The sequence below is a fragment of the Thalassophryne amazonica genome, chromosome 15 (assembly GCF_902500255.1).
Source record: "Thalassophryne amazonica chromosome 15, fThaAma1.1, whole genome shotgun sequence".
NCBI lineage: Eukaryota > Metazoa > Chordata > Actinopteri > Batrachoidiformes > Batrachoididae > Thalassophryne > Thalassophryne amazonica.
Genome location: NC_047117.1, coordinates 12,338 through 37,426, shown reverse-complemented (window position 1 = coordinate 37,426; position 25,089 = coordinate 12,338). Strand labels below are relative to the sequence as shown.

At 47.1% G+C, this 25,089-nt stretch overlaps 1 protein-coding gene across 1 annotated transcript in view; it reads right to left on the bottom strand.

Moving 5' to 3' along the window:
• The window catches only part of LOC117525707 (echinoderm microtubule-associated protein-like 6), a 78,077-nt gene extending 54,485 nt beyond the window's left edge, over window positions 1–23,592 (bottom strand). The window contains exons 1-12 of the mRNA XM_034187637.1: window positions 23,503–23,592; window positions 22,029–22,214; window positions 21,709–21,844; window positions 19,154–19,355; window positions 15,488–15,625; window positions 12,999–13,255; window positions 9,109–9,318; window positions 8,848–9,015; window positions 7,122–7,228; window positions 6,576–6,676; window positions 3,738–3,924; window positions 3,560–3,665 (exon numbers count right to left, since the gene is read on the bottom strand). Coding sequence (XP_034043528.1) covers window positions 3,560–3,665; window positions 3,738–3,924; window positions 6,576–6,676; window positions 7,122–7,228; window positions 8,848–9,015; window positions 9,109–9,318; window positions 12,999–13,255; window positions 15,488–15,625; window positions 19,154–19,355; window positions 21,709–21,844; window positions 22,029–22,214; window positions 23,503–23,592 — 1,888 coding nt within the window. The remainder of the gene's footprint in view (window positions 1–3,559; window positions 3,666–3,737; window positions 3,925–6,575; window positions 6,677–7,121; window positions 7,229–8,847; window positions 9,016–9,108; window positions 9,319–12,998; window positions 13,256–15,487; window positions 15,626–19,153; window positions 19,356–21,708; window positions 21,845–22,028; window positions 22,215–23,502) is intronic.
• Window positions 23,593–25,089: the final 1,497 nt, after the last annotated feature.

The following is a 25,089-nucleotide window of genomic DNA, read 5'->3' as shown; positions in this document are numbered from 1 at the left end:
CTCAAGTGTACTATTCATCCTATAGAGCAGGTCGTAAGAGAGGGGTAGCCATTTTACTATCTCATAGAGTTAAACTTGAAAAAAATCTCACAAGTAAATGACAAAGAGGGAAGATATTTATTAATCTCTGGCAAAATAGAAGGAGCTCAAATAACCCTTCTTAATGTTTATGCACCTCCTGGCAGTGACATAAGTTTCTATAGAAAAATCTTTGACCTAATGATGGAGGCAACGGGCATACTTATATGTGGGGGAGACTGGAATATACACCTCAATCCCAAACTGGATGGTTCCAAAGACTCTACCCAAACCCCCATACACAAGAAGATCAAGATCCTCATGGCAGAGCTGGGAGTAATCGATCTCTGGAGAGACTTCTACCCAACAACCCGAGACTACACACATTACTCCCATTAACATGCTGTCTACTCCAGAATAGATTACTTTTTCATTTTCAAAAAAGATCGCCATAGAATACATGACTGTGAGATAGGTAATATTGACTTGTCAGACCATGCACCCCTCTCCATGTCACTGCAAATAAATAACAACCCTGGAATCTTATTATGGAGGTTAAATACAAGTATTTTTAATAGTGAACAATTTAAAACAAAAATCAAAGAAGAAATCAAACACTATATGGAGGAAAACGATAATGGAGAAGTTGGCCCAGAAATAGTATGGGATGCACTAAAAGCGGTTCTCAGGGGGAAAATTATATATTTTTGCGCATACCAAAAGAAACAAAGGCAGTTAAGATTATCAGAATTAAATAAAGAACTAAAAGAACTCGAAATAAAACATATGAAGGGATCTAACCAAAACCTCACTTCAAAACTGAAAGAAGTTAGGAATGAAATTAACACCCAATATACACAAGAAATACAAAAAAAAAAAAAACATGATTTATACAAAACAAAAATATTATGAATCTGGCCCCAAATTTTCTAAGCTACTGGCAAGGAAACTGAAAAAACAACAGTCAGATAACACAATCTACAAAATTAGGGACCCACACTCTGAATTATTACTATATAAGCAAAACGAAATACAAATTGTTGTGTGGGCCGCTGAAGAGGAGGTACTGCTGGCCCACCACCACCAGAGGGCGCCCTGTCTGGAGTGCGGGCTCCAGGCACCAGAGGGCGCTGCCGCCTCACAGGAGCAGCCAGGGTGACAGCTGTCACTTATCGCCTATGACAGCTGTCACCAATCATATGATCAGCAGTGGTATATCAGCAAGATGACATCTCCACCTCTTTGCCGAGATATCGCTCTACCTAGGAGGTACAGTACTCAGCCGACTGTGTTGTCTTTTTGACATTAACACTTTGTTACTTTTGTGCGTTGAATAGCAGACATTCTTCCGACGAGCGGTGGAGGTGGTTTTCCCGCCATACGGGTTGCTGGGTGCAAACGCACCCACATTTAACTGTTTTTGTTCCTCGCCAGCAGTACCAGATCCGACACGCGGAGGCAGTGGCCACCTGGGAGTTCGGGACTTGGCGGCTCCAGTATTCCCGGGGTTCGGTGGCGGAGGAAATCGTGTGGTTCCAGTTCTGCTTTAGACAGACGTCTCTTATCTTCGAGCCTGCCCACGTGACACATTTTGTGAATTGACTTCTTTGTCTATTGTTGTAATCCGTTGTGTTTGTTGTGCTTATTCACAACAGTAAAGTGTTGTTATTTGACTTCCTCCATTGTCCATTCATTTGCGCCCCCTGTTGTGGGTCCGTGTTCCTACACTTTCCCAACAACAAATGGCATTTCAAAACTACTACAAACAATTATATACCCAACCAAAATTAGAAGAGGAACAGAGAATAGAGCAGTTTTTAACATCCCTTAACTTACCCATTCTATCAGAAGATCAAAACAGAAAATTAATAGCAAAAATAACAAAAGAAGAGCTGAACAGTGGGATTTCAAGGTTAAAAACAAACAAATCACCAGGGCCAGATGGGTACCCTGCTGAATGGTATAAGATCTTCAGAACCGAGTTAACACCAAACCTCCTTAGTATATTTAACACAGGTTTAAACAAGGGGAAAATCCCGCCAACCTGGAGAGAAGCTACAATCTCGGTCATTCCGAAGGAGGGAAAAGACAGATTAGATTGTGGATCACTTAGACCAATCTCTGTCCTGAATACTGACTACAAATTGTATACATCAATACTTGCCAAGAGAGTTGAAGAGGTTCTTCCTTACTTGATACAGACAGACCAAACGGGCTTTATTCCCCAAAGACAAACTCATGATAATATTAGATGCTCACTACATATTATAAACTATAAACAAGAACATAAGACTCAGGCCTTATTGGTAAGCCTTGATGCAGAGAAGGCCTTTGACACTGTGAGATGGAAATTTTTATATAAGACTCTCGAGAGATTCGGCTTTTATAAAGAATTTATTCAGGGAATCAGCAGTCTATACAGTAATCCATCTGCCCGCATCAAAATAAATGGTCATCTCTCAGACACAATTAAACTAGAGCAAGGCACTAGACAAGGTTGCGGACTGATACCACTCTTATTCGCACTGTATATAGAACTGCTCGCTCAATGGATTAGGCAAATTGACAATATTAGGTATTACCATAAATGGAGATGAACACAAAATTGCACTGTATGCGGACGACATCCTAATATACGTAAAAGACCCCGCTCACTCATTTCCTGAACTATTCAAGCTCCTAGATAGCTTTGGTAAATACGCGGGATATAAACTGAATGTTCAGAAAACCCAAATCCTAACACATAATTATATTCCATCCAAACAAATTAAGGACAAATTTAATCTGAACTGGGACAAAGACTCAATGAAACATCTAGGTGTACTGTTTCCAAAGAACATTACCACATTAGCAAAGACTAACTATGACCCACTCCTTACTAGAATAAAACTAGATATACAAAGATGGAACTCCAACCCCTTTATGAACCTTACTCAAAGGGTGGAGACCATAAAAATGAATATACTCCTGAGATTTCTTTTTCTATTCCAGGCCCTCCCAGTTGAAATAACCACAAAACAATTCTCTGAATGGGATAATAGATTTTCCAGATTCATTTGGCAGGAGAAAAAACCCAGGGTAAGGTTTAGAACACTGCAACTATTTAAAGAGAGAGGAGGAATGGCTGTACCAAATTTAAAGGATTATTTTTCTCATCCCAAATTAGACCATTGATAAATTTGTGTAATCAAGACTACCAGGCCAGGTGGAAAGACATTGAAATGTCACTCATTAAGGACCCCCAATGCAGGCAGTATTGGGTAATAAAGACCTGGGCAATTGCTTAAATAAACTGCAAAATCCATGGACAAAATTTCAAATTAAAATCTGGAACTCTGTTAAAGATACATATAAATTACACGACAAGTTAGGAATAATTAGATGGTGCGCCTACGACCCTGACTTCAAACACTTACAATCATGAGTACTTATATGTTATCTTACTAACTGGAACTTTAAAAAACATGAGACATGTCCTTTAACAGACAGCGACACAGGATTACAGGTGAAGAGATCGCTCTAAGGATTAGCGTGTGTATACCTGTATACTCCAAAGCACACACTCCTTGGTTGTGGTGGCCTTTTAGTAATGACAAACACGTCAGAGTCTGGATGTCCCAAACATGGATCGCTGGGTCTCGTCCAACCTGAACACAAACCATGTTATGATTTTGTTATGTTTGGCAATAAGACTGAGTGCTGTTTTTCTCCAGGTATACCTGTCCAGTGGCAACATAGTCTTTGAGCGGGTGGAGGGTGAGGCTGAGGATGTCGTCGTCGTGACCCAGGTAGAAGCGCTGGCTGTGCTGCAGTCGGTTGTAGACCACAGCAACGGTGGCTACGTGGAAGACCACTTCCCCCGCCTGAGTGTAGAACAAGTTGTTACGACAGTCGAAGCCACGATACCTGATCATCGGACAGAAGAAACAAGAAATACTTGAAGTGCGCCACCTGTTGATACTTTGTATTTACTACATCCATGAACTTGTGTGGGTAACATACCATATGTTAGCCACACAGGTGTGACGTTTTGGAAACATAAATTAGTAATGGCACAGGTCTTGGCCTCAACTTTATCTAAATTCTGGGTCTGTTAGTGAATCTTAGGGCTAGCGGCCGGCGACCACCTCAGTATTTTCTCTGTTTTCCTGTTGATTTAATGCTGATGAATTATACCTGAGGTGTAGTTTTTTTGGTTGACTGATTCTGCTCTTTTTGTCTCTGTCTGAGGTGCGGAGGGAAATGTATAGTCGTGGCGTCACAGTACAACGGGATACTGGACTGACCGAGAGATGCCACACCTGAAGCTGATGTTTCCTGTTTCTTCAGCTTTGTAAAACTTTGTAAAGTTGTAACTGGTAGAATGGCCTAAGCAGAGTGGTCACCCCTCTGAGTCTGGTCTGCTTGAGGTTTCTTCTTCAAATCATCAGAGGGAGTTTTTTCTTACCACTGGTTGGTTGGTAAGGTTCAACCTAACTTGTGTGAAGCGCCTTGAGGCAGCTTTGGTGTGGTTTTGATGATTACACCTAAAGTTTTATTGAAAGAAGATCATTTGTAAAGGGCCCCTTCACACATAGTATGAATAAGTACAAATCAGGGCGAATCACAGCGAAACAGCTCATATGAGTGAACCACGAAAACACTGAGTCAACGTTGGGAGGGGCAGGCGTGAATGATCTCACTGCAATGGTTCCATGCACACGCACAAGCATGCATAAAATTGTTGCAGCGGGAACACAGCGAGCAGCTGGAGCATGTGTAACCACATCGCACAGCTGCTGTGAAAAAAAAAATACATGCCACCCACAGGATTCGAATCTGCAATTTACAAAATCTCTGATTGCCAGCCAGAAACTTTACCACTGCGCTACCATCACTGTCCTATAAAAGGTGCATAAAATGCCTGAAATCAACAAGGCGATATATGTATTTAAAAAAAAACTAAAACCACACACCATAAAAACAACACCGCATTTTATTGAATCCCTCTGTAGATGACCCATGGTCACAGATGTACAGTCATGAAATGACATGAATGAAGCAGTGCACTCTTATCATGTCCAGATCTGCTGGCCCGATGTGTCCAGTCGGCACTGAGCATGTGTCCGGCCCGACGTGTGTCTTGTGGACGGCGCACCACAGGACAGACACTGTGTCATATGAAACAGAGCAAACGTGGGTGACGTGACATTCAGATCCCCTGCTGTGTGTTATGAGCTGACGGTCCGTTTCACTTGGGGCAGCCTGTCAATGTGTGCGCCGTGCGCTTGCTCGCTGCAGCCCATTGCAACAGCGATATATGCTTTTATGTATGTCCACGTGAGAACAGCAAACAGAAACACGCATGTCACAGTGGACAGTTGTATGTTCATGTCTGTCCAAAGACGGTACGTGTTCCCCAGCTGCAACGTCCATAACCAGAGATCTCAACAGCTGCGGCAGTCGGTGGACACACCCCGTTAGTTCAGCGCACACACCAACGTGTCACTCTCTGCTATGTGATCATTATTTTTTAGCTATTTGTTATGTAATTGTGTATGTAGGTAGTGTAGTACTTATTAATATACCTGTCCTGGCAGTAGTCTCTGAGTTTTTAATGTGAGACATCCTGTGCACTGAGCTGTCATTTGTGTCTCTGGTCGCCAGCTGGGAGGTGCCTCCCTCTGCTGTGTGTGCTCTGACGTGGTTGTCCGGCCCTGCATGTGTTCATGTCTGTACATACATATAAGCAAGTGTGGGGTGCGACTCACGCGTGAAACATGCACCACATGTGTGTTGCTTTTTTGCAATGCCAGACTCATGCGGGCACTTAGACAGATTTCACATCCAGCTCGACAGTGATTGTCTGCTGACTGTTGTCGTGCTAACAGCGTGATTGGCCACACATCTGCTAAGTGCCAAGCGAGCGGTGTTAGATGTTTGTGTGTGTCACCTGGAATTTGGCCGACACCTGCCGTGAGAGGGATTGAACGGGCTCTCACAGGGCGCACACTGTCTTTCAGCCGCTGGTGTGTGCAAACAGTTGTAGCGACACGTGTACAATGATGCGCTGGAGGCAACTACATTTTTTCACGAACAGCATGCAATTCCTCCTTTGTGCGCTACTCGGCTTAAATTGTGTGTTAAATTGTGAGTGAAGGGGTCAGGATGGAAGTGGAAGAGAAAAGGAACGCCGGTGTAACACAGATCTCTGTGCAATAATTTTGTCACCTCAGTTTAACCTCAGTGACACTGAGCTCAAATTGAAATCATGATATTATTATAAATATTATGGAAATTTCATTTACAAAACTTTAAAACTGTGTTTTGTTATTATTACATGTTCCTGTGTTCATATTGCAGTGGAAACAATCATGTCTTAATGACATCACTGTCGTTTGGCCAAAAAGCTGAGTGGTGCATCTTTCTCGCAGAAACAATCTCTGATCAGGCCGACGGTGGCTGTGACTGACCACAAACCTTTACTTCATTTTTCAGAATTTAAATAATCCCATCATCACAGTCCCCCTGTTTGCGTAAATAAAATCTCACAACAAACGCTATAGTGACGTTTTTACCCGTGAACAAATTGCAGGCGAAGCCCCTCCTCCGGAGCTTTCTGGCACTTCAGGGAACCAATCGGCTTCTTCCTAAGCTGTGGCAGGTCCTCCTTATAAACCTGCAGAAAGACACGTGAAGGAAAGGACACAAAAGAAACTCTTCATGTGGACGGTTCCAGCTAAAGTCCAGAACCCTGAGACTGACTATAGGACGGATCCTGGTACAAATACTCAGTAAGTACAGCAGGTAACAGAGAACAGAGACGTGAGGAGAAGGACCACCTGGAACCACCAACGGAGAAGAAGGTGACTGATGAGAGAGAGGAGAGAAAGAGAGACAGAGAGAGAGAGACAGAGAGAGAGACAGACAGAGAGCTTCATCTGTGCTTTTCTTTGTAAATCACAATCTATGATGTTATTTTGACAGCAGAGAAGATGTTTGTAATTGTCATAGTCTTCATCCGTCCATGACGTTTTCCTCAGTCTTTGGACAGTTCCAGAGACAGATATGCTGTGGACATGAGACACTGTGATTATAAATCAAACTGACAGGAAGCCGCTTACCTGACGCTCATAGCTGATCTGAGCTTCCTGTTCGATGTCAGAGTCCAGCTCCGGCACGTCTGACACGTCAGAGTCGGACTCGCCACTGTTTGAATCGGCGTAACCCTCTGAAGACAAACCACAAGACAAAAACCACAACATCAGCGTTATATTCATTAAATATTGAATGAATGAAAAACATTCATTATTTGTTTTAAATATCGGCCCCTTCACCACCCGTGCTTTTCAAGGACTCTGATGAAGATGTCTTTACTTCGAAACGTCAGTCCCATTTTTGTTGTGCACCTTTGAATAAATGGAATTCTTGCACAGACGTCTGTGTTGCACCGACGCTCCTTTTCTCAGCGCTGAAATGATTTTGTGTCTAAAGAAAAACCTTTGAAGCCTCCAAATCTCCTTCATTTTGTACAACTTTGGTCCAAACAGTCCCAAGCTGCACAAGCATTTCTCAACTTATATCTCTAATTACAAACAGTATGTTACGATGTCACAATCACATTAGAACACAAGTATGTTATTAATGTCTTTAAACCAAAATATAGTCAAAAAATTCAAGATGCACGTAGAATCTTTATTATTAAACAAACATAACAGCACCTCACTTTCATGACATCTTGCTATGTTCAAGATTGGCCAGCAGATGTCGCCATATGTCATTGTATCAAACGCTTCGAAACAACCATTGCATCAAAATTGCTTCATCTTGATTCAGTGGTTCAAAATGCTTTGGTTTCTCCATCACTAATAAAATAAATCAACAACCACTAATTATTTCCACACATACATAGACAGACTTATAATCATGAATACTTTGATGTTGTGTTGCTAAGCAGGATGTTAAATAACGTGCGACACCTTTTTATACACTAACTTACTGAAGAGAGAAGCGGAGCCGTCCCACGGTACCTGATGTCTGCTTTTCTGTCAATGTTCCTGCATCCAAATCACCAGCATCGTCCTTTCCATTGTCTTTCTGCAGTTTTTGACTTGTTTTAATTGGCTGCAGTTTGGCGCCACTATGAAGTAAGTTGTTTAGTTTTTTTTAAGTTTGGCAGCTTTATGGCAATTTGTGTCCACTTACGGTAGGACGACTGTATAAGCACACATCTAGAACAGACTGATTCATATCACAAAACACTTTGGTAGAAATTCAAAAATGTGTAAATAAGCAGAAATGTGCAGTTCTCACGTTCCTGATGGATCATGGGGGGTCCAAACTCCACACAGAAAGGACCAGAACCTGGAACCTTCTGACCACGACGACATGTCACTGCCAAACTTTTTTTTTTTTTTTAGAATTTTTATTTTTCAAATGCAAGTCACAGACCTAAGGTACAAAAATAAATAACAAAAACAAAACAGAACCCCATAATTACCCTCGACTCCTTCCCTCCTCTGCAACCCATGAGCCTCTATGTTGCTGCCAAACTTTATGATAAATTTGTTTATTAAATGAAATAAAACAATAAAAAAAAAACACATTTGCTAGTTTGGACATTTTAAATGAATATTTGTTGAAAAATCTAAAAACTGTGTCATTTAAATTCTTGGGTGCTGAAATGTTTTGCACCTTCACGTGAACGGCCACAAAACATGAAGGAGACTTTTTTTAACAAACAGCGAAAGCACGTTACACACTTCTCCCAACGCCATCGGGTTCGGATGTTCTGGATCGGCTCTGATCCAGAGGACGGTGCCACTCACACTGGCAGGATTTTGGTGTTACCTTGTAGGAGGGGCTCCAGGACGCCATTCATGACACCCTCAGGTAAGAACCTCCACTGGAAGACGGCGTGGTCAGCCCCGCCGGTGCTAACAACCCACTGCAGGTCATTGGACCAGCGCACGTTTGTCACATGGGCTGAGTGTCCGATGTATTTCTTAAATTTCGCCCCTGTCAGAGGAAACAGAAACAACAATTACAACTGGTGGAAGCTAAAGATGCCAACACATGAGAAAGATGGCTGCCGGCTGAACTCTGACCCACCTTTCTTCAGACAGGGGAACCTGAAGAGTTTGACCAGGCCGAGGTCGTCACCGCTCACCAGCACGCCGCTGCTGTAGTTAGCGTCCACAGAGTTGATGTTGGTGACACTGGAGTATTTGGGCCAGATGCAGTTGACCTCTGTCCCAATGACCCCGGTCCAGGTTTTCCAGTGGATCCCCTTCACCTCCTCCTTCGGGACAAGCTTCCCTGCTGCAGGACAGAGGAGGTCAAAGGTTACAGCCCAACAAATCAAATCAAACAAATCAATTTTATTTATATAGCGCCAAATCACAACAAACAGTTGCCCCAAGGTGCTTTATATTGTAAGGCAAAGCCATACAATAATTACAGAAAAACCCCAACGGTCAAAACGACCCCCTGTGAGCAAGCACTTGGTGACAGTGGGAAGGAAAAACTCCCTTTTAACAGGAAGAAACCTCCAGCAGAACCAGGCTCAGGGAGGGGCAGTCTTCTGCTGGGACTGGTTGGGGCTGAGGGAGAGAACCAGGAAAAAGACATGCTGTGGAGGGGAGCAGAGATCGATCACTAATGATTAAATGCAGAGTGGTGCATACAGAGCAAAAAGAGAAAGAAACAGTGCATCATGGGAACCCCCCAGCAGTCTACGTCTATAGCAGCATAACTAAGGGATGGTTCAGGGTCACCTGATCCAGCCCTAACTATAAGCTTTAGCAAAAAGGAACGTTTTAAGAATAATCTTAAAAGTAGAGAGGGTGTCTGTCTCCCTGATCTGAATTGGGAGCTGGTTCCACAGGAGAGGAGCCTGAAAGCTGAAGGCTCTGCCTCCCATTCTACTCTTACAAACCCTAGGAACTACAAGTAAGCCTGCAGTCTGAGAGCGAAGCGCTCTATTGGGGTGATATGGTACTACGAGGTCCCTAAGATAAGATGGGTGTTATGCGTCGGACGCAGCCCGGAGAGCCGACCAGCGTTTGAAGGACCCAGTATAAAATAAGCAGAGCACGGTACAAAGGATAACAGGGTTTAATAAACATAACAGTGATGTGAAAAAATACAAACAAATAAGTGCACGGTCTGGCGTGGCGGATTTGCGGTGTGCTCCCAGCAGCACAAAACGGTCCGGAGCCAGAACCAGTTCGGACCCAAGGACCCCGCCGACACCCCCCAGGTGGCCGCGACAAACCGAGTCTGTGAAGTAAGAAATCATCATGTGAGTCCACACTCAACACACAGAGAGACCGCTCAAAGGTGCACAAACAGCAAACACTTCCTGGCTTAATTACTAATCAGCTTCCCACCCTGCAGGCATAGAACACCCTGTTCACAAAACTCCACAGCAGTGGAAGCTGATTAAACGACTACATACAGCTCAATATAATAAGGTGTGAGGGACACCACATTTACTGACTGTATAAATGTTAGTCACAAAATCTAACGTACCTCAGGAAGTGTGCTGACGAGCGTGAGACCTCACCCCCTCCTCTTTCACAGACCGTGCATCAAACCTGGACGTTCTCTGCATCCACTGATGATGAGATGGCTCTCGAGACGACGATCTCACCCGTCTGGTCACAAGGTTGAGTCTCTGGCAAATACACACTGTGTACTCCAGTCTTAAATGCCACCATGTTCCAATCCATATAGATGCACCACAGCTGTGAGTCCTGACGAGCCGCAGGTGATCAGCCTCAGGTGATCAGGGTGAGGTCCTGATAAACTCAGCTACACAGCCACTCAGTCCCAAATGCAAGCCACCTGGAAGGAAAAACAAAAGACAGGACAGAAAACAGAAACAAAAGGCAGCCAGGCCCCCCCAGCCACACAACAATGGGACCTGACTATTCAAAACCTTATAAGTAAGAAGAACACCAAACACCAACACCAAACTGTCTTTACGATTTAGACCAGAAACCACTTGGAGCAGGTAGCTCAGTGGATATGTAGACCAGGTTTGATCCCTGCTCACACTGCCTGTCTGTCCTTGGACATCAGCGTGGTCTCAGTCCACCCAGCCGGAACTGGATCAGCAGCCTCAACTGTTGGTTTGGAAAACTTTCCTGAGCCTGGAAGCTCCATACAGATGAAAGCTGTGTCGTTGATCCCCAACTCCAAATTTACGGAAACTCTGCTCTTCACCCTTTGTACGTCCTCTGGGCCTGATTACTGAAGGATAATCAGGCCCAGCACACCACTCAAAAAAGTGCACGCTGATTCAGTGAGAAAAAAAAAAGAGAATTTAGTCTTTCAAAAGTGCAAAACAGCACATATTGTCCATTTAGCGCACGTGACTTTGTGGACATGTGGCTTCGTGGACACGTGGCTTTGTGGACATGTGACTTTGTGGACACGTGACTTCAAGGACACATGGCTTTGTGGACATGTGACTTCGTGGACATGTGGCTTCGTGGACATGTGGCTTTGTGGACACGTGGCTTTGTGGACATGTGACTTTGCGGACATGTGACTTTGCAGACATGTGACTTCGTGGACACGTGGCTTTGTGGACATGTGACTTTGTGGACATGTGACTTCGTGGACACGTGGCTTTGTGGACATGTGGCTTTGTGGACACGTGGCTTTGTGGACATGTGACTTTGCAGACATGTGACTTCGTGGACACGTGGCTTTGTGGACATGTGGCTTTGTGGACATGTGATTTCATGGACATGTGTGCTTCGTGGACATGTGGGTTCATGGACATGTGGCTTCGTGGACATGTGACTTCATGGACATGTGTGCTCCATGGACATGTGGATTTGTGGACATGTGGCTTCATGGACATGTGGCTTGTAATTTGTGGTTTGTCCATCGGCATACCTGAGTGTGTGGGAGGAGACATGCAAATCAGCGATCTTTGCACACGCAACACGATTTATCAACAGCAAAGGGAAATTTAGTGTGTGTCTGTGAGTCTGAAGCTTTGGGACTGGGACATACAGACCTGGGGACAGTCTGAAGCTTTGGGACTGGGACACACAGACCCGGGGACAGTCTGAAGCTTTGGGACTGGGACACACAGACCCGGGGACAGTCTGAAGCTTTGGGACTGGGACACGCAGACCTGGGGACAGTCTGAAGCCTTGGGACTGGGACACACAGACCCGGGGACAGTCTGAAGCTTTGGGACTGGGACACACAGACCTGGGGACAGTCTGAAGCTTTGGGACTGGGACAGGCAGAGCCAGGGACAGTCTGAAGCTTTGGGACTGAGACACACAGAGCCGAGCCGAGACGCTGTCACCTGCTCGTACGCAGAATTAAATGAAAATTTCAAAAGGTTTCCTTGTAAAAATCAGCACTATTTAGCTTGACTTGTCCTGAAATGTCTCCAGCACTGCTGGTTGTCCAAAACAGATGCGCGTATTGACGTCTGTGTGGGACATCATGCGTTTGAGCAAAAGACGTAGCGTCAATGACCTTTACAACAAACAAACAAAAACAGTCTCCTGTTTCAGACATTTAATTTTCGCTCCGTCTCTGATATTTTAGCAGACTGGTGAACAATGACTTCTTTGCAGAAGAATGAAGGTCCTTCAGGGTCCTGGTGTTTCCTGTCTGGTTGTCAGACTTGGACTCTAACCAGTGTCCTGAGGTGAGGACTGGATGTCTTTGGTCCCAGGTCTCTGTGGAGGATCTTTGGGTCTTGCTGGACTGACTTTGTGTCCAATGAACAGTTACTTAGTGAGACTCAGATGAGGAGGATCATAGTTCACCTGGCTGTGGCAGATAGACGGCTACTTTGGTGAGATGGGGATGGGCCGCTGATCTTCCTGGGTGGTTGCTCTCCAGGATCAAGAGTATTTCCATAATGTGGCAGATACAAGGATACAACGCACCGACGCCTACTCACAGAACTGACCTGTCAAACTGGAGATGACCAAAGAAGACAGCAGTGATGACAGTCATACCTGGCATGCGATAGAACAAACGCTCTCCGGCACCATCGTTGGTCTGCAGGAAGTGACTGTCTGTGGACCAGTCCAGGTGGGTGATGAAAGACGTGGAGCGACTGCACTCGCCCACCTTCTTGTAGCGCTGCCCCACAGCGTAGATGTCCACAATCCCGTCATTGGAGCCCACAGCCAGGAACGAGCCGTCTGGAGAGAACTTCAGCTCGTGGAGCACCTCCTTCCTGTCCTTGATGTGGACAACCTCTGTCAAGTCCCTAGAAAAAAGAGGGTTATTTGTTCACAGCCCTGCTCTGGGAACTAAACTTTGCCAACTCGAGGATGAGGGTAACTGCAGCGAGACAGCAGAGCGACTCCACCACAACAGTTTTGAGAACAAAAAACAAAATGCACAAAATGCGAACTCCACACAAGAAGGACCAGGTGGGAAGCGATCCCATGACCTTCTGACTGTGAGAGAACAGTGATAACGGCTAATCCACCGTGGTATCCCAGTCAGCTCATAATTACACTCTTTAATCACCTCCAGTAAAGACCTGGAAGAAGATCAGCGGAGCAGCACAGCATCCACTTACTTTTGAGCCCCAAACCACTGAGTGAGTAGATAACAAATGGTGTCTAAATATCAAACTGGCGTCCAGTTAGTGACGGAATGACATCATGTGACCCCAGTGTGCCTGCTCAGGATCCGGGCTCGCTTTGACCAGACCCTGTGAGACGACCCCGTGACACGACCCCATGACCCAGAGTACGATGACTTCTGTTGTGATTTGGTTCTGGATCATCTCATTGCTGAGGTCTTAAACTTTGCTCTTGGAGGTCACCTGAGCTCTACATGCTCCGCCCACTGCTGATGATCATCCAATCAGGAGTCGCCCTCACTCACAGAGCTGTGAGCCTTCTTTGGCTTCAGTGGACCTGCTGGACTAAAACGAGGCTTTGGGCTGGTCCAACAGAACCAAGTGAAGCAGGTGTTCTTGGGGTGGAGCTTGGTGGAGGACTTTCAGTGGAAGGACGCCATCTAGTGTCAAGTGTGTTGAAGTAGAATCAAAGAGGTTAATAAGTGACTACTGGAGTCCACAGTCCCAATGCTGCCAACTAAACACCAACGTCCCTTCATGGACAGTGACATGACGCCTCCTGAGTGACTGCACAAAATATTCACCAAGTCCCCGGATGTTAATATACGAGGTCTGTCAATAAAGTATCGGACCTTTTTATTTTTTTCAAAAACTATATAGATTTGAATCACGTGCGATTACATCAGACAAGCTTGAACCCTCGTGGGCATGCGAGAGTTTTGTCACGCCTGTTGGTTACGTCATTCGCCTGTGGGCGGGCTTTGAGTGAGGGGTGGTCCACTCCTCCCGTCGCAATCTCTTTGTCTGAGAACTTCTTGAGAGACTGGCGCTTTGCTTGATCAAATTTTTTTCAGAAACTGAGAGGCACATCGAAGTGGACACCATTCGAAAAATTCAACTGGTTTTCAGTGAAAATTTTAATGGCTGATGAGAGATTATGGCGTGATGCTGTCGCTTTAAGGACTTCCCACGGAGCGGAACATCGCGACGCGCTCTGAGCCGCTGTCAGCCTGTTTCGAGCTGAAAACCTCCAAATGTAAGCCTCTGTTGACCCAGGACGTCGTGAGAGAACAGAGAACTTTCAGAAGAGGTCGGTTTCAACAGTTTATCCGGACATTCCACTGTTAAAGGAGATTTTGTAATGAAAGAAAGTGCGGACGGGTCTGCGCGTCAGGACACAGCCGGCGCCGCGCGGCGGCACAGGAAAAACACCTCCGTTGGTAGGGTGCCGACGCGCGGACCCGTCCGCACTTTCTTTCATTACAAAATCTCCTTTAACAGTGGAATGTCCGGATAAACTGCTGATCCCGACCTCTTCTGAAAGTTCTCTGTTCTCTCACGACGTCCTGGGTCAACAGAGGCTTAAATTTGGAGGTTTTCAGCTCGAAACAGGCAGACAGCAGCTCAGGGCGCGTTGCGACGTCCCGCTCCGTGGGCAGTCCTTAAAGCGACAGCATCACGCCATAATCTCTCACCAGCCGTTAAAATTTTCACCGAAAACCAGTGAATTTCTCGAATGGTGTCCACTTCGATGTGCCTCTCAGTTTCTGAAAAAAATTTGATCAAGCAAAGCGCCAGTCTCTCAGGAAGTTCTCAGACAAAGAGATTGCGACGGGAGGGGTGGACCACTCCACACTCAAAGCCAGCCCACAGGCGAATGACGTAACCGACAGGCGTGAAAAAACTCACGCATGCGCACGAGGGTTCAAGCTTGTCTGATGTAATCGCACGTGATTCAAATCCATATGGGTTTTGAAAAAAATAAAAAGGTAAGTTAGTTTATTGACAGACCTCGTATTTTCAATGGGGATTCGCGACTGAACAACCGCGAACTCATGTTCTCATTTATTAACCTCTTTGAGTAGAATCTGCTAACAGGTGGTTGTGTTGTCAGAGGTCAGAGGTCACCTGACACGCAGCACAGTGAAGGAGCCGTCCTTCATGCCCAGAGCCAGCTGGGAACCATCACTGTTGAAGGACACACTGCGGACAGACTGCTCCATGTTACAGCGAGCGAGCAGAGTGTGGTCAGGAAGACTCCACAACCTGGAGGCACACAGACCCGGGGACAGTCAGAGACTAAACGCCAGGAGACACACAGTCCAGGGGACAGTCAGAGACTAAACCCCAGGAGACACACAGACCAGGGGACAGTCAGAGACCAAACCCAAGGAGACACACAGACCAGGGGACAGTCATAGACCAAACCCCAGGAGACACACAGACCAGGGGACAGTCATAGACAAAACCCCAGGAGACACACAGACCAGGGGACAGTCATAGACAAAACTCCAGGAGACACACAGACCAGGAGACAGTCATAGACAAAACTCCAGGAGACACACAGACCAGGAGACAGTCAGAGACCAAAATCCAGGAGACACACAGACCAGGGGACAGTCAGAGACCAAAATCCAGGAGACACACAGACCAGGGGACAGTCAGAGACCAAACCCAAGAAGACACACAGACCTGGGGACAGTCAGAGACTAAACGCCAGGAGACACACAGTCCAGGGGACAGTCAGAGACTAAACCCCAGGAGACACACAGACCAGGGGACAGTCAGAGACCAAACCCAAGGAGACACACAGACCAGGGGACAGTCATAGACCAAACCCCAGGAGACACACAGACCAGGGGACAGTCATAGACAAAACTCCAGGAGACACACAGACCAGGGGACAGTCATAGACAAAACTCCAGGAGACACACAGACCAGGAGACAGTCATAGACAAAACTCCAGGAGACACACAGACCAGGGGACAGTCAGAGACCAAAATCCAGGAGACACACAGACCAGGGGACAGTCAGAGACCAAACCCAAGAAGACACACAGACCTGGGGACAGTCAGAGACTAAACGCCAGGAGACACACAGTCCAGGGGACAGTCAGAGACTAAACCCCAGGAGACACACAGACCAGGGGACAGTCAGAGACCAAACCCAAGAAGACACACAGACCTGGGGACAGTCATAGACAAAACTCCAGGAGACACACAGACCAGGGGACAGTCACAGACCAAACCCCAGGAGACACACAGACCAGGGCACAGTCACAGACAAAACTCCAGGAGACACACAGACCAGGGCACAGTCACAGACCAAACCCCAGGAGACACACAGACCAGGGCACAGTCACAGACCAAACCTCAGGAGATACACAGACCCAGGGACAGTCAGAGACCAAACCCCAGGAGACACACAGACCATTGCACAGTCAGAGACAAAACTCCAGGAGACACACAGACCAGGGCACAGTCACAGACCAAACCTCAGGAGATACACAGACCAGGGACAGTCAGAGACCAAACCCCAGGAGACACACAGACCAGGGCACAGTCAGAGACAAAACTCCAGGAGACACACAGACCAGGGCACAGTCACAGACCAAACCTCAGGAGGTACACAGACCCAGGGACAGTCAGAGACCAAACCCCAGGAGACACACAGACCATTGCACAGTCAGAGACAAAACTCCAGGAGACACACAGACCAGGGCACAGTCACAGACCAAACCTCAGGAGATACACAGACCAGGGACAGTCAGAGACCAAACCCCAGGAGACACACAGACCAGGGCACAGTCAGAGACAAAACTCCAGGAGACACACAGACCAGGGCACAGTCACAGACCAAACCTCAGGAGGTACACAGACCCAGGGACAGTCAGAGACCAAACCCCAGGAGACACACAGACCATTGTACAGTCAGAGACAAAACTCCAGGAGACACACAGACCAGGGCACAGTCACAGACCAAACCTCAGGAGATACACAGACCCAGGGACAGTCAGAGACCAAACCCCAGGAGACACACAGACCAGGGCACAGTCAGAGACAAAACTCCAGGAGACACACAGACCAGGGCACAGTCACAGACCAAACCTCAGGAGATACACAGACCCAGGGACAGTCAGAGACCAAACCCCAGGAGACACACAGACCAGGGCACAGTCAGAGACAAAACTCCAGGAGACACACAGACCAGGGCACAGTCAGAGACAAAACTCCAGGAGACACACAGACCAGGGCACAGTCAGAGACAAAACTCCAGGAGACACACAGACCAGGGCACAGTCAGAGACAAAACTCTGGGAGACACACAGACCAGGGCACAGTCAGAGACAAAACTCCGGGAGACACACAGACCAGGGCACAGTCAGAGACAAAACCCCAGGAGACACACAGACCAGGTCACAGTCAGAGACAAAACCCCAGGAGACACACAGACCCAGGGACAGTCAGAGACCAAACCCAAGAAGACACACAGACCAGGGCACAGTCAGAGACAAAACTCCGGGAGACACACAGACCAGGGCACAGTCAGAGACAAAACTCCGGGAGACACACAGACCAGGGGACAGTCAGAGACCAAACCCAAGAAGACACACAGACCTGGGGACAGTCAGAGACTAAACACCAGGAGACACACAGTCCAGGGGACAGTCAGAGACTAAACCCCAGGAGACACACAGACCAGGGGACAGTCAGAGACCAAACCCAAGAAGACACACAGACCTGGGGACAGTCATAGACAAAACTCCAGGAGACACACAGACCAGGGGACAGTCACAGACCAAACCCCAGGAGACACACAGACCAGGGCACAGTCAGAGACAAAACTCCGGGAGACACACAGACCAGGGCACAGTCAGAGACAAAACTCCAGGAGACACACAGACCAGGGCACAGTCAGAGACAAACCTCCGGGAGACACACAGACCAGGGCACAGTCAGAGACAAAACTCCGGGAGACACACAGACCAGGGCACAGTCAGAGACAAAACCCCAGGAGACACACAGACCAGGGCACAGTCAGAGACAAACCCCAGGAGACACACAGACCAGGGGACAGTCAGAGACCAAACCCAAGAAGACACACAGACCTGGGGACAGTCAGAGACTAAACGCCAGGAGACACACAGTCCAGGGGACAGTCAGAGACTAAACCCCAGGAGACACACAGACCAGGGGACAGTCAGAGACCAAACCCAAGAAGACACACAGACCTGGGGACAGTCATAGACAAAACTCCAGGAGACACACAGACCAGGGGACAGTCACAGACCAAACCCCAGGAGACACACAGACCAGGGCACAGTCACAGACAAAACTCCAGGAGACACACAGACCAGGGCACAGTCACAGACCAAACCTCAGGAGATACACAGACCCAGGGACAGTCAGAGACCAAACCCCAGGAGACACACAGACCCAGGGACAGTCAGAGACCAAACCCCAGGAGACACACAGACCTGGGTACAGTCAGAGACCAAACCCCAGGAGACACACAGACCCGGGGACAGTCACAGATCAAACCCCAGGAGACACACAGACCCGGGGACAGTCACAGATCAAACCCCAGGAGACACACAGACCCAGGGACAGTCAGAGACCAAACCTCAGGAGACACACAGACCAGGGCACAGTCAGAGACAAAACTCCAGGAGACACACAGACCTGGGGACAGTTACAGACCAAACCCCAGGAGACACACAGACCCGGGGACAGTCAGAGACGAAACCCCAAGAGACACACAGACCCGGGGACAGTCCATCACTCACTCACTCACCTGACAGAGCGATCATCACTTCCAGTGATGGCAACAGGCTGTTTGGGGTGAAGGTCCAGGGCCCAGAGCTCACCCTCGCTGTGGCCCTGCATCAGCAGAACTGGTTTGTCCCGGTCTTGGACCATGACCTCAAAGATCTCACTATCCTGGGTCCCTGCCAGGATACAGTCAGCCTTCCAGCACACACTGCGAATTGACAGACCTGAAACACACACAACACACCTAACAGTGAACAAACTATTTTTATTTAACCAGGTTAGGGTTTGGCTGCTCAACCCAACAGAGCAGTCAGACCCGCCCCCAGACAATGAGCCCGCCTCCACAAGAGTTAGATCCGCCCCCAGTCTGAGAGACATTCTCCACAGGTATTAGACCCGCCCTCAGATTGAGAGACCTCCTCCACAGGTATTAGACCCACCCCCACTCTGTGAGCCATCCTCCACTGGAGTTAGACCCTCCCCCAGTCTGTGAGACCTCCTCCACTGGAGTTAGACCCACCCATAATCTGAGAGACCTCCTCCACACGAGTTAGACCCACCCTGTCTGTGAGACCTCCTTCACAGGAGTAAAACCCACCCCAGTCTGTGAGACCTCCTCCACAGGAGTTAGACCCGCCCCCAGTCTGTGAGACCTCCTCCACAGGAGTTAGACCTGCTCACAGTGTGTGAGACCTCCTTCACAGGAGTTAGACCTACCCACAGTCTGTGAGACCTCCTCCACAGGAGTTAGAACCGCACCCAGTCTGTGAGACCTCCTTCACAGGAGTTAGACCCACCCCCAGTCTGTGAGACCTCTACCACAGGAGTTAGAACCGCACCCAGTCCGTGAGACCTCCTTCACAGGAGTTAGACCCACCCCCAGTCTGTGAGACCTCCTTCACAGGAGTTAGACCCACCCCCAGTCTGTGAGACCTCCTCCACAGGAGTTAGAACCGCACCCAGTCTGTGAGACCTCCTTCACAGGAGTTAGACCCACCCCCAGTCTGTGAGACCTCTTCCACATGAGGTAGACCCACCCCCAGTCTGTGAGACCTCTTCCACAGGAGTTAGACCACCCCCAGTCTGTGAGACCTCCTCCACAGGAGTTAGAACCGCACCCAGTCTGTGAGACCTCCTCCACAGGAGTTAGACCTACCCACAGTCTGTGAGACCTCTACCACAGGAGTTAGAACCGCACCCAGTCTGTGAGACCTCCTTCACAGGAGTTAGACCCACCTCCAGTCTGTGAGACCTCCTTCACAGGAGTTAGACCCACCCCCAGTCTGTGAGACCTCTTCCACAGGAGTTAGCACCGCACCCAGTCTGTGAGACCTCCTTCACAGGAGTTAGACCCACCCCCAGTCTGTGAGACCTCCTTCACAGGAGTTAGACCCACCCCCAGTATGTGAGACCTCCTCCACAGGAGTTAGAACCGCACCCAGTCTGTGAGACCTCTACCACAGGAGTTAGACCCACCCCCAGTCTGTGAGACCTCTTCCACAGGAGTTAGACCCACCCCCAGTCTGTGAGACCTCTTCCACAGGAGTTAGAACCGCACCCAGTCTGTGAGACCTCCTCCACAGGAGTTAGACCTGCCCACAGTCTGTGAGACCTCCTCCACAGGAGTTAGACTTGCCCCCAGTCTATGAGACCTCCTCCACAGGAATTGGGCACAGACGGTTGACATAGATGCCTTCAGATTGTGACCAACAGAGGGTGCTGCAGAAACAGTGATGCAGTTGTTGCTCGATTAAAGAGTCATCAAATGGCAGAAGCTTTTCAGTTCATCTCTCGTCTGCTCGTGTTCGGGGTCGCCACAGCAGATCATACATCTGTCATGGAGCTGGTCCTGTTTTAAATGGACTCACTTTGTCCTCTAATGTCAACCAGATGATGTTGGAGCTTTCAGCCAATCCATGCCCGATGGTCACAATCTGGATTCAGTGGCTCTGTAGCCACGTCACTATCCGGTTGTTAAGCGCTGACGTAACGCATCACGTGATAAATCTGTTTCCGGGTCCACTTCATAAAACTTTTTTTCTTTTACTTTACATATTTTATTATGCACAGGTAAAATATATGTCTGTTTGTTAATAAAAATGAGTTATTACAATAAACAGGACGTTAAAGTGCAAACTTCACTTTCTCCCTGAACGACATGAACAGGAAGCGATCGCAGCTCACAGCAACTCCCACTGAAAATAACGGAGAAACAACCTGAGCGTCTGACATTTTTACATAAAACAAACGCAGTAACAACATCTAAAAACCCAGTTAATAGATCCAGGAGAGTTTTAGGCACAATATACAAAGAGTTTTGTGTTACGATGTTAATGCTGTTGTCCGTGTGCAGTCTGATCAGAGCATCTCAGTGCAGTTCTCAATGTTAATGACAGCGCGCCTTTTTTGTTTGGAGCCAGAAGTTGAAAATTACATGATGCGTTACGTCACACTTAACAACCGGATGGATGCATGTTCATGGATCCAGATCCTTGTTTTAGTTAAGAAAGGGGGCAGGGCGATGGAGACATAGCTGAAATACTCTAATCCCATTGACTGTTAACAACGCATCCTGACCTTTGTATCCTTGCTCCGCCTCTCTCAAGTCGATCTTGGTGATGGGTTTAAAGTCTGAGTCCCACAGTCGGACGCAGCCGTCTCGTCCTCCTGTGGCAAAACCTTCCTCGGAGGCGTGCATGCTGAAGATTCCCGCCTGAAGCACAGTTTGAAACAGGTCACCTGTCAGACACCTTCTTCTTCTTCTTTAAGTACATCTACCTTAGAAGAAAACCCTTTGGTTTTACTCTAACAGCCTTACTTTATGAGGTCATCAAAGGTTTTTCTCCTTTTTTCTTTTCCAGTAACAGTGACTGAATTCACACATGAAGTCAAAGTACCGCGTGTGCCGCCTGGATGGTCCGGATCAGCGTGATTCCACGCCACACGTACACGTCTCCGTTCAATGCGCCGGAATACGTCACCTCGTCTTTGGCTGCTGCCACACACAGGATGGTCTGCAGGTCGCCCACCTTCCCAAAAATCCCTCGCTTTGGCGTCAAAGCGTTCCCGCACAGAGTCCAGAACTGTGAGGGGAGGAGCATAAAGTGACATCACAGAGCGAAGCATCAAGTTACCCGGAGCCTCTCACCAAAGTTAAACTCTTTGTGTGACTCAGTCGTGTATTCTTCGGTACCGATGACATCAGCAGGTGGTTTGACAGAAGATCAGTCAAACCACCTGCTGCGCCGCCATTTCTGTGACATCTGATCAACTTTGATCCACTGAATCCTTCAGCGACACACTGGCTCCAAACCATTTGAGTTACACAGTTACGACCTTGAGTTTGACCTTTCAAGGTCACCCCAAGGTCAAAGGTTAGGCGACCATTAGAAACGTAATTGATGACTTTATATTTGGGTTTAATACTCACTATCGGCACATATGAAATGAGCTCCTACATTTATTCTACAGTTCACCCACACAGAAGCAGGAGGTTTGACCTTGGCCTATGACCATGACCTTTGACTCATTTTTCTGAAAATCAAAACACTTTGTTCTTTACTTTGTTCACACGCACACACACAAACATGCACACACAAACATGCACAAACACGCACACAAATGCACAGGAACACACAAATGATCACGCACACACAAACACACACATGCGCACAGGAACACACAAACACACACACAAACACGCACACAAACATACGAACATGCACACACACAAACACACGAACAGGCACACACACAAACGAACACACGCGCACAGGAACACACAAACACACACACAAATGCACACACAAACACACACAAACATGCACACACAAACGCACACACACAAACATACGAACACGCACACACACAAAAAACACACAAACAAACGCACACACACGAACAGGCGCACACACACATGCGCACAGGAACACACAAACACACACACACATGAACAGACACACAAACCATACACACACACACAAAAACACACACACAAAAAACACACAAACACACGAACAGGCGCGCACACACACATGTGCACAGGAACACACAAACACACACACACACACACATGAACAGACACACAAACCAAACACACACACACAAAAACACACACAAAAAACACACAAACACATAAACAGGCGCGCACACACACACATGCGCACAGGAACACACGGACACACACATGAACAGACACACAAACCAAACACACAAACAAATGGACACACACAAACACACAAAAACACACACACACAAGTCCATGATACACTGAACTACAAGGACATCTAGTGTTGAAACAGACAAACTGGAGTTTGCACATGTCTGGCTGTGTTAAGCTCCACCCACAGCACCATATTTGGCCAGCGTCACCTTGATGTGTTTGACTCCACAGCTGACCAATCGGCTCGGCTGGAATGGAACCCAGGTCACGTCAAAGATCTGCAGAGGGAAAACATACATTTTTCTAAAATTTAAAAATGTTATTTAAACAGTCAAAACGTGAATGAATGAATGAACAAAAGAAGGAAAAAAAAACTTCTCTCAAGGTGAGAAACGTGACCTGGGAAAAAGGAAAAGATATTTTCAATATATTGATTTGTGATCATTAAAGACGCATCTCATCATGTGATTCTATATTTCAGTTTAATGCTGGATCCTCTAATTTTTCTAATACTTTTCAAATTAAACAATTTAAATGTTACGGTATCGATTAATATATAAATAATGAATGTTTTTACATTCCATCTTTCACCAAATTAAATATTCCTTACATTGAAAGACTGTATAAACATTCAGTATTTAATATAATGGCTAAAATAGATCCTTGTCATTTGATATTATATTAATTTATAAACAACAGAAAAGGGACTTACATTTGGTGTTCCACTGTGACGTGTCGTCCAACAAGAACTTTAAGTCCAAAATTGTTCTCAGTCAACTTGCAAAAACACATAGTCCCTGATGCCGTGCACTGACCTCGTGCACTGACATCCTGCACTGACATCGTGCACTGATGCCGTGCACTGACCTCGTGCACTGACATTGTGCACTGATCTTGTGCACTGACATCGTGCACTGACTTTGTGCACTGACCTTGTGCACTGACCCTGTGCACTGATCTTGTGCACTGACATCGTGCACTGACTTTGTGCACTGACCTTGTGCACTGACCCTGTGCACTGATCTCGTGCACTGACATCGTGCACTGATCTCGTGCACTGACCTCGTGCACTGACCTCGCCTCCAGACGGCTGACGGTGCGGTGGATTTGTTTGTTTTTTTGTGTGTGTTACAAAAATTAGCAGCGTCAATTAGCTCCTTCAAATTGTCATTCGGCAGCAAAATAAACTCTGCTATGTTTAGCTAAACGCCACTCCCGGAAGTGTGAGTGCGCGCTGTGGTCGTGGTGTGCAATAGCACATTTCATACAACACCAACATTCTCATCATGCTAAAGTGAACTACTGCACAGTCAATGAAACACAACGGCAAATGGTACGAATCCATGTCACATGACATACAAGCCACTAATCAAATGACAAGGATCCACTCAGACGTTATACAAACATTAATGTTGTCTTGTCCTTCAGACTACAGACTGTCAGCTTTTTGTTCCCCCTGACTGATTATTAATGATTTATCTTCAGTGATGCCTGAATGACCTGGCGGTTCCTGACCGCATGAGGGTTGAAGTCGTTGCCCGTCGAACTCCATGTGGAGAACTTCCTGTGTGGACATTTATTTTTGTTTGCATGTTTGATGATTCTTTTTTGTATGTTGTTTATTTGATCTTTACTACTGTGGGTCTGGTCTGAGTCGTGGGTCTGGTCTGAGTTGTGGGTCTGGTCTAAGTCGTGGGTCTGGTCTGAGTTGTGGGTCTGGTCTGAGTTGTGGGTCTGGTCTAAGTCGTGGGTCTGGTCTGAGTTGTGGGTCTGGTCTAAGTCGTGGGTCTGGTCTG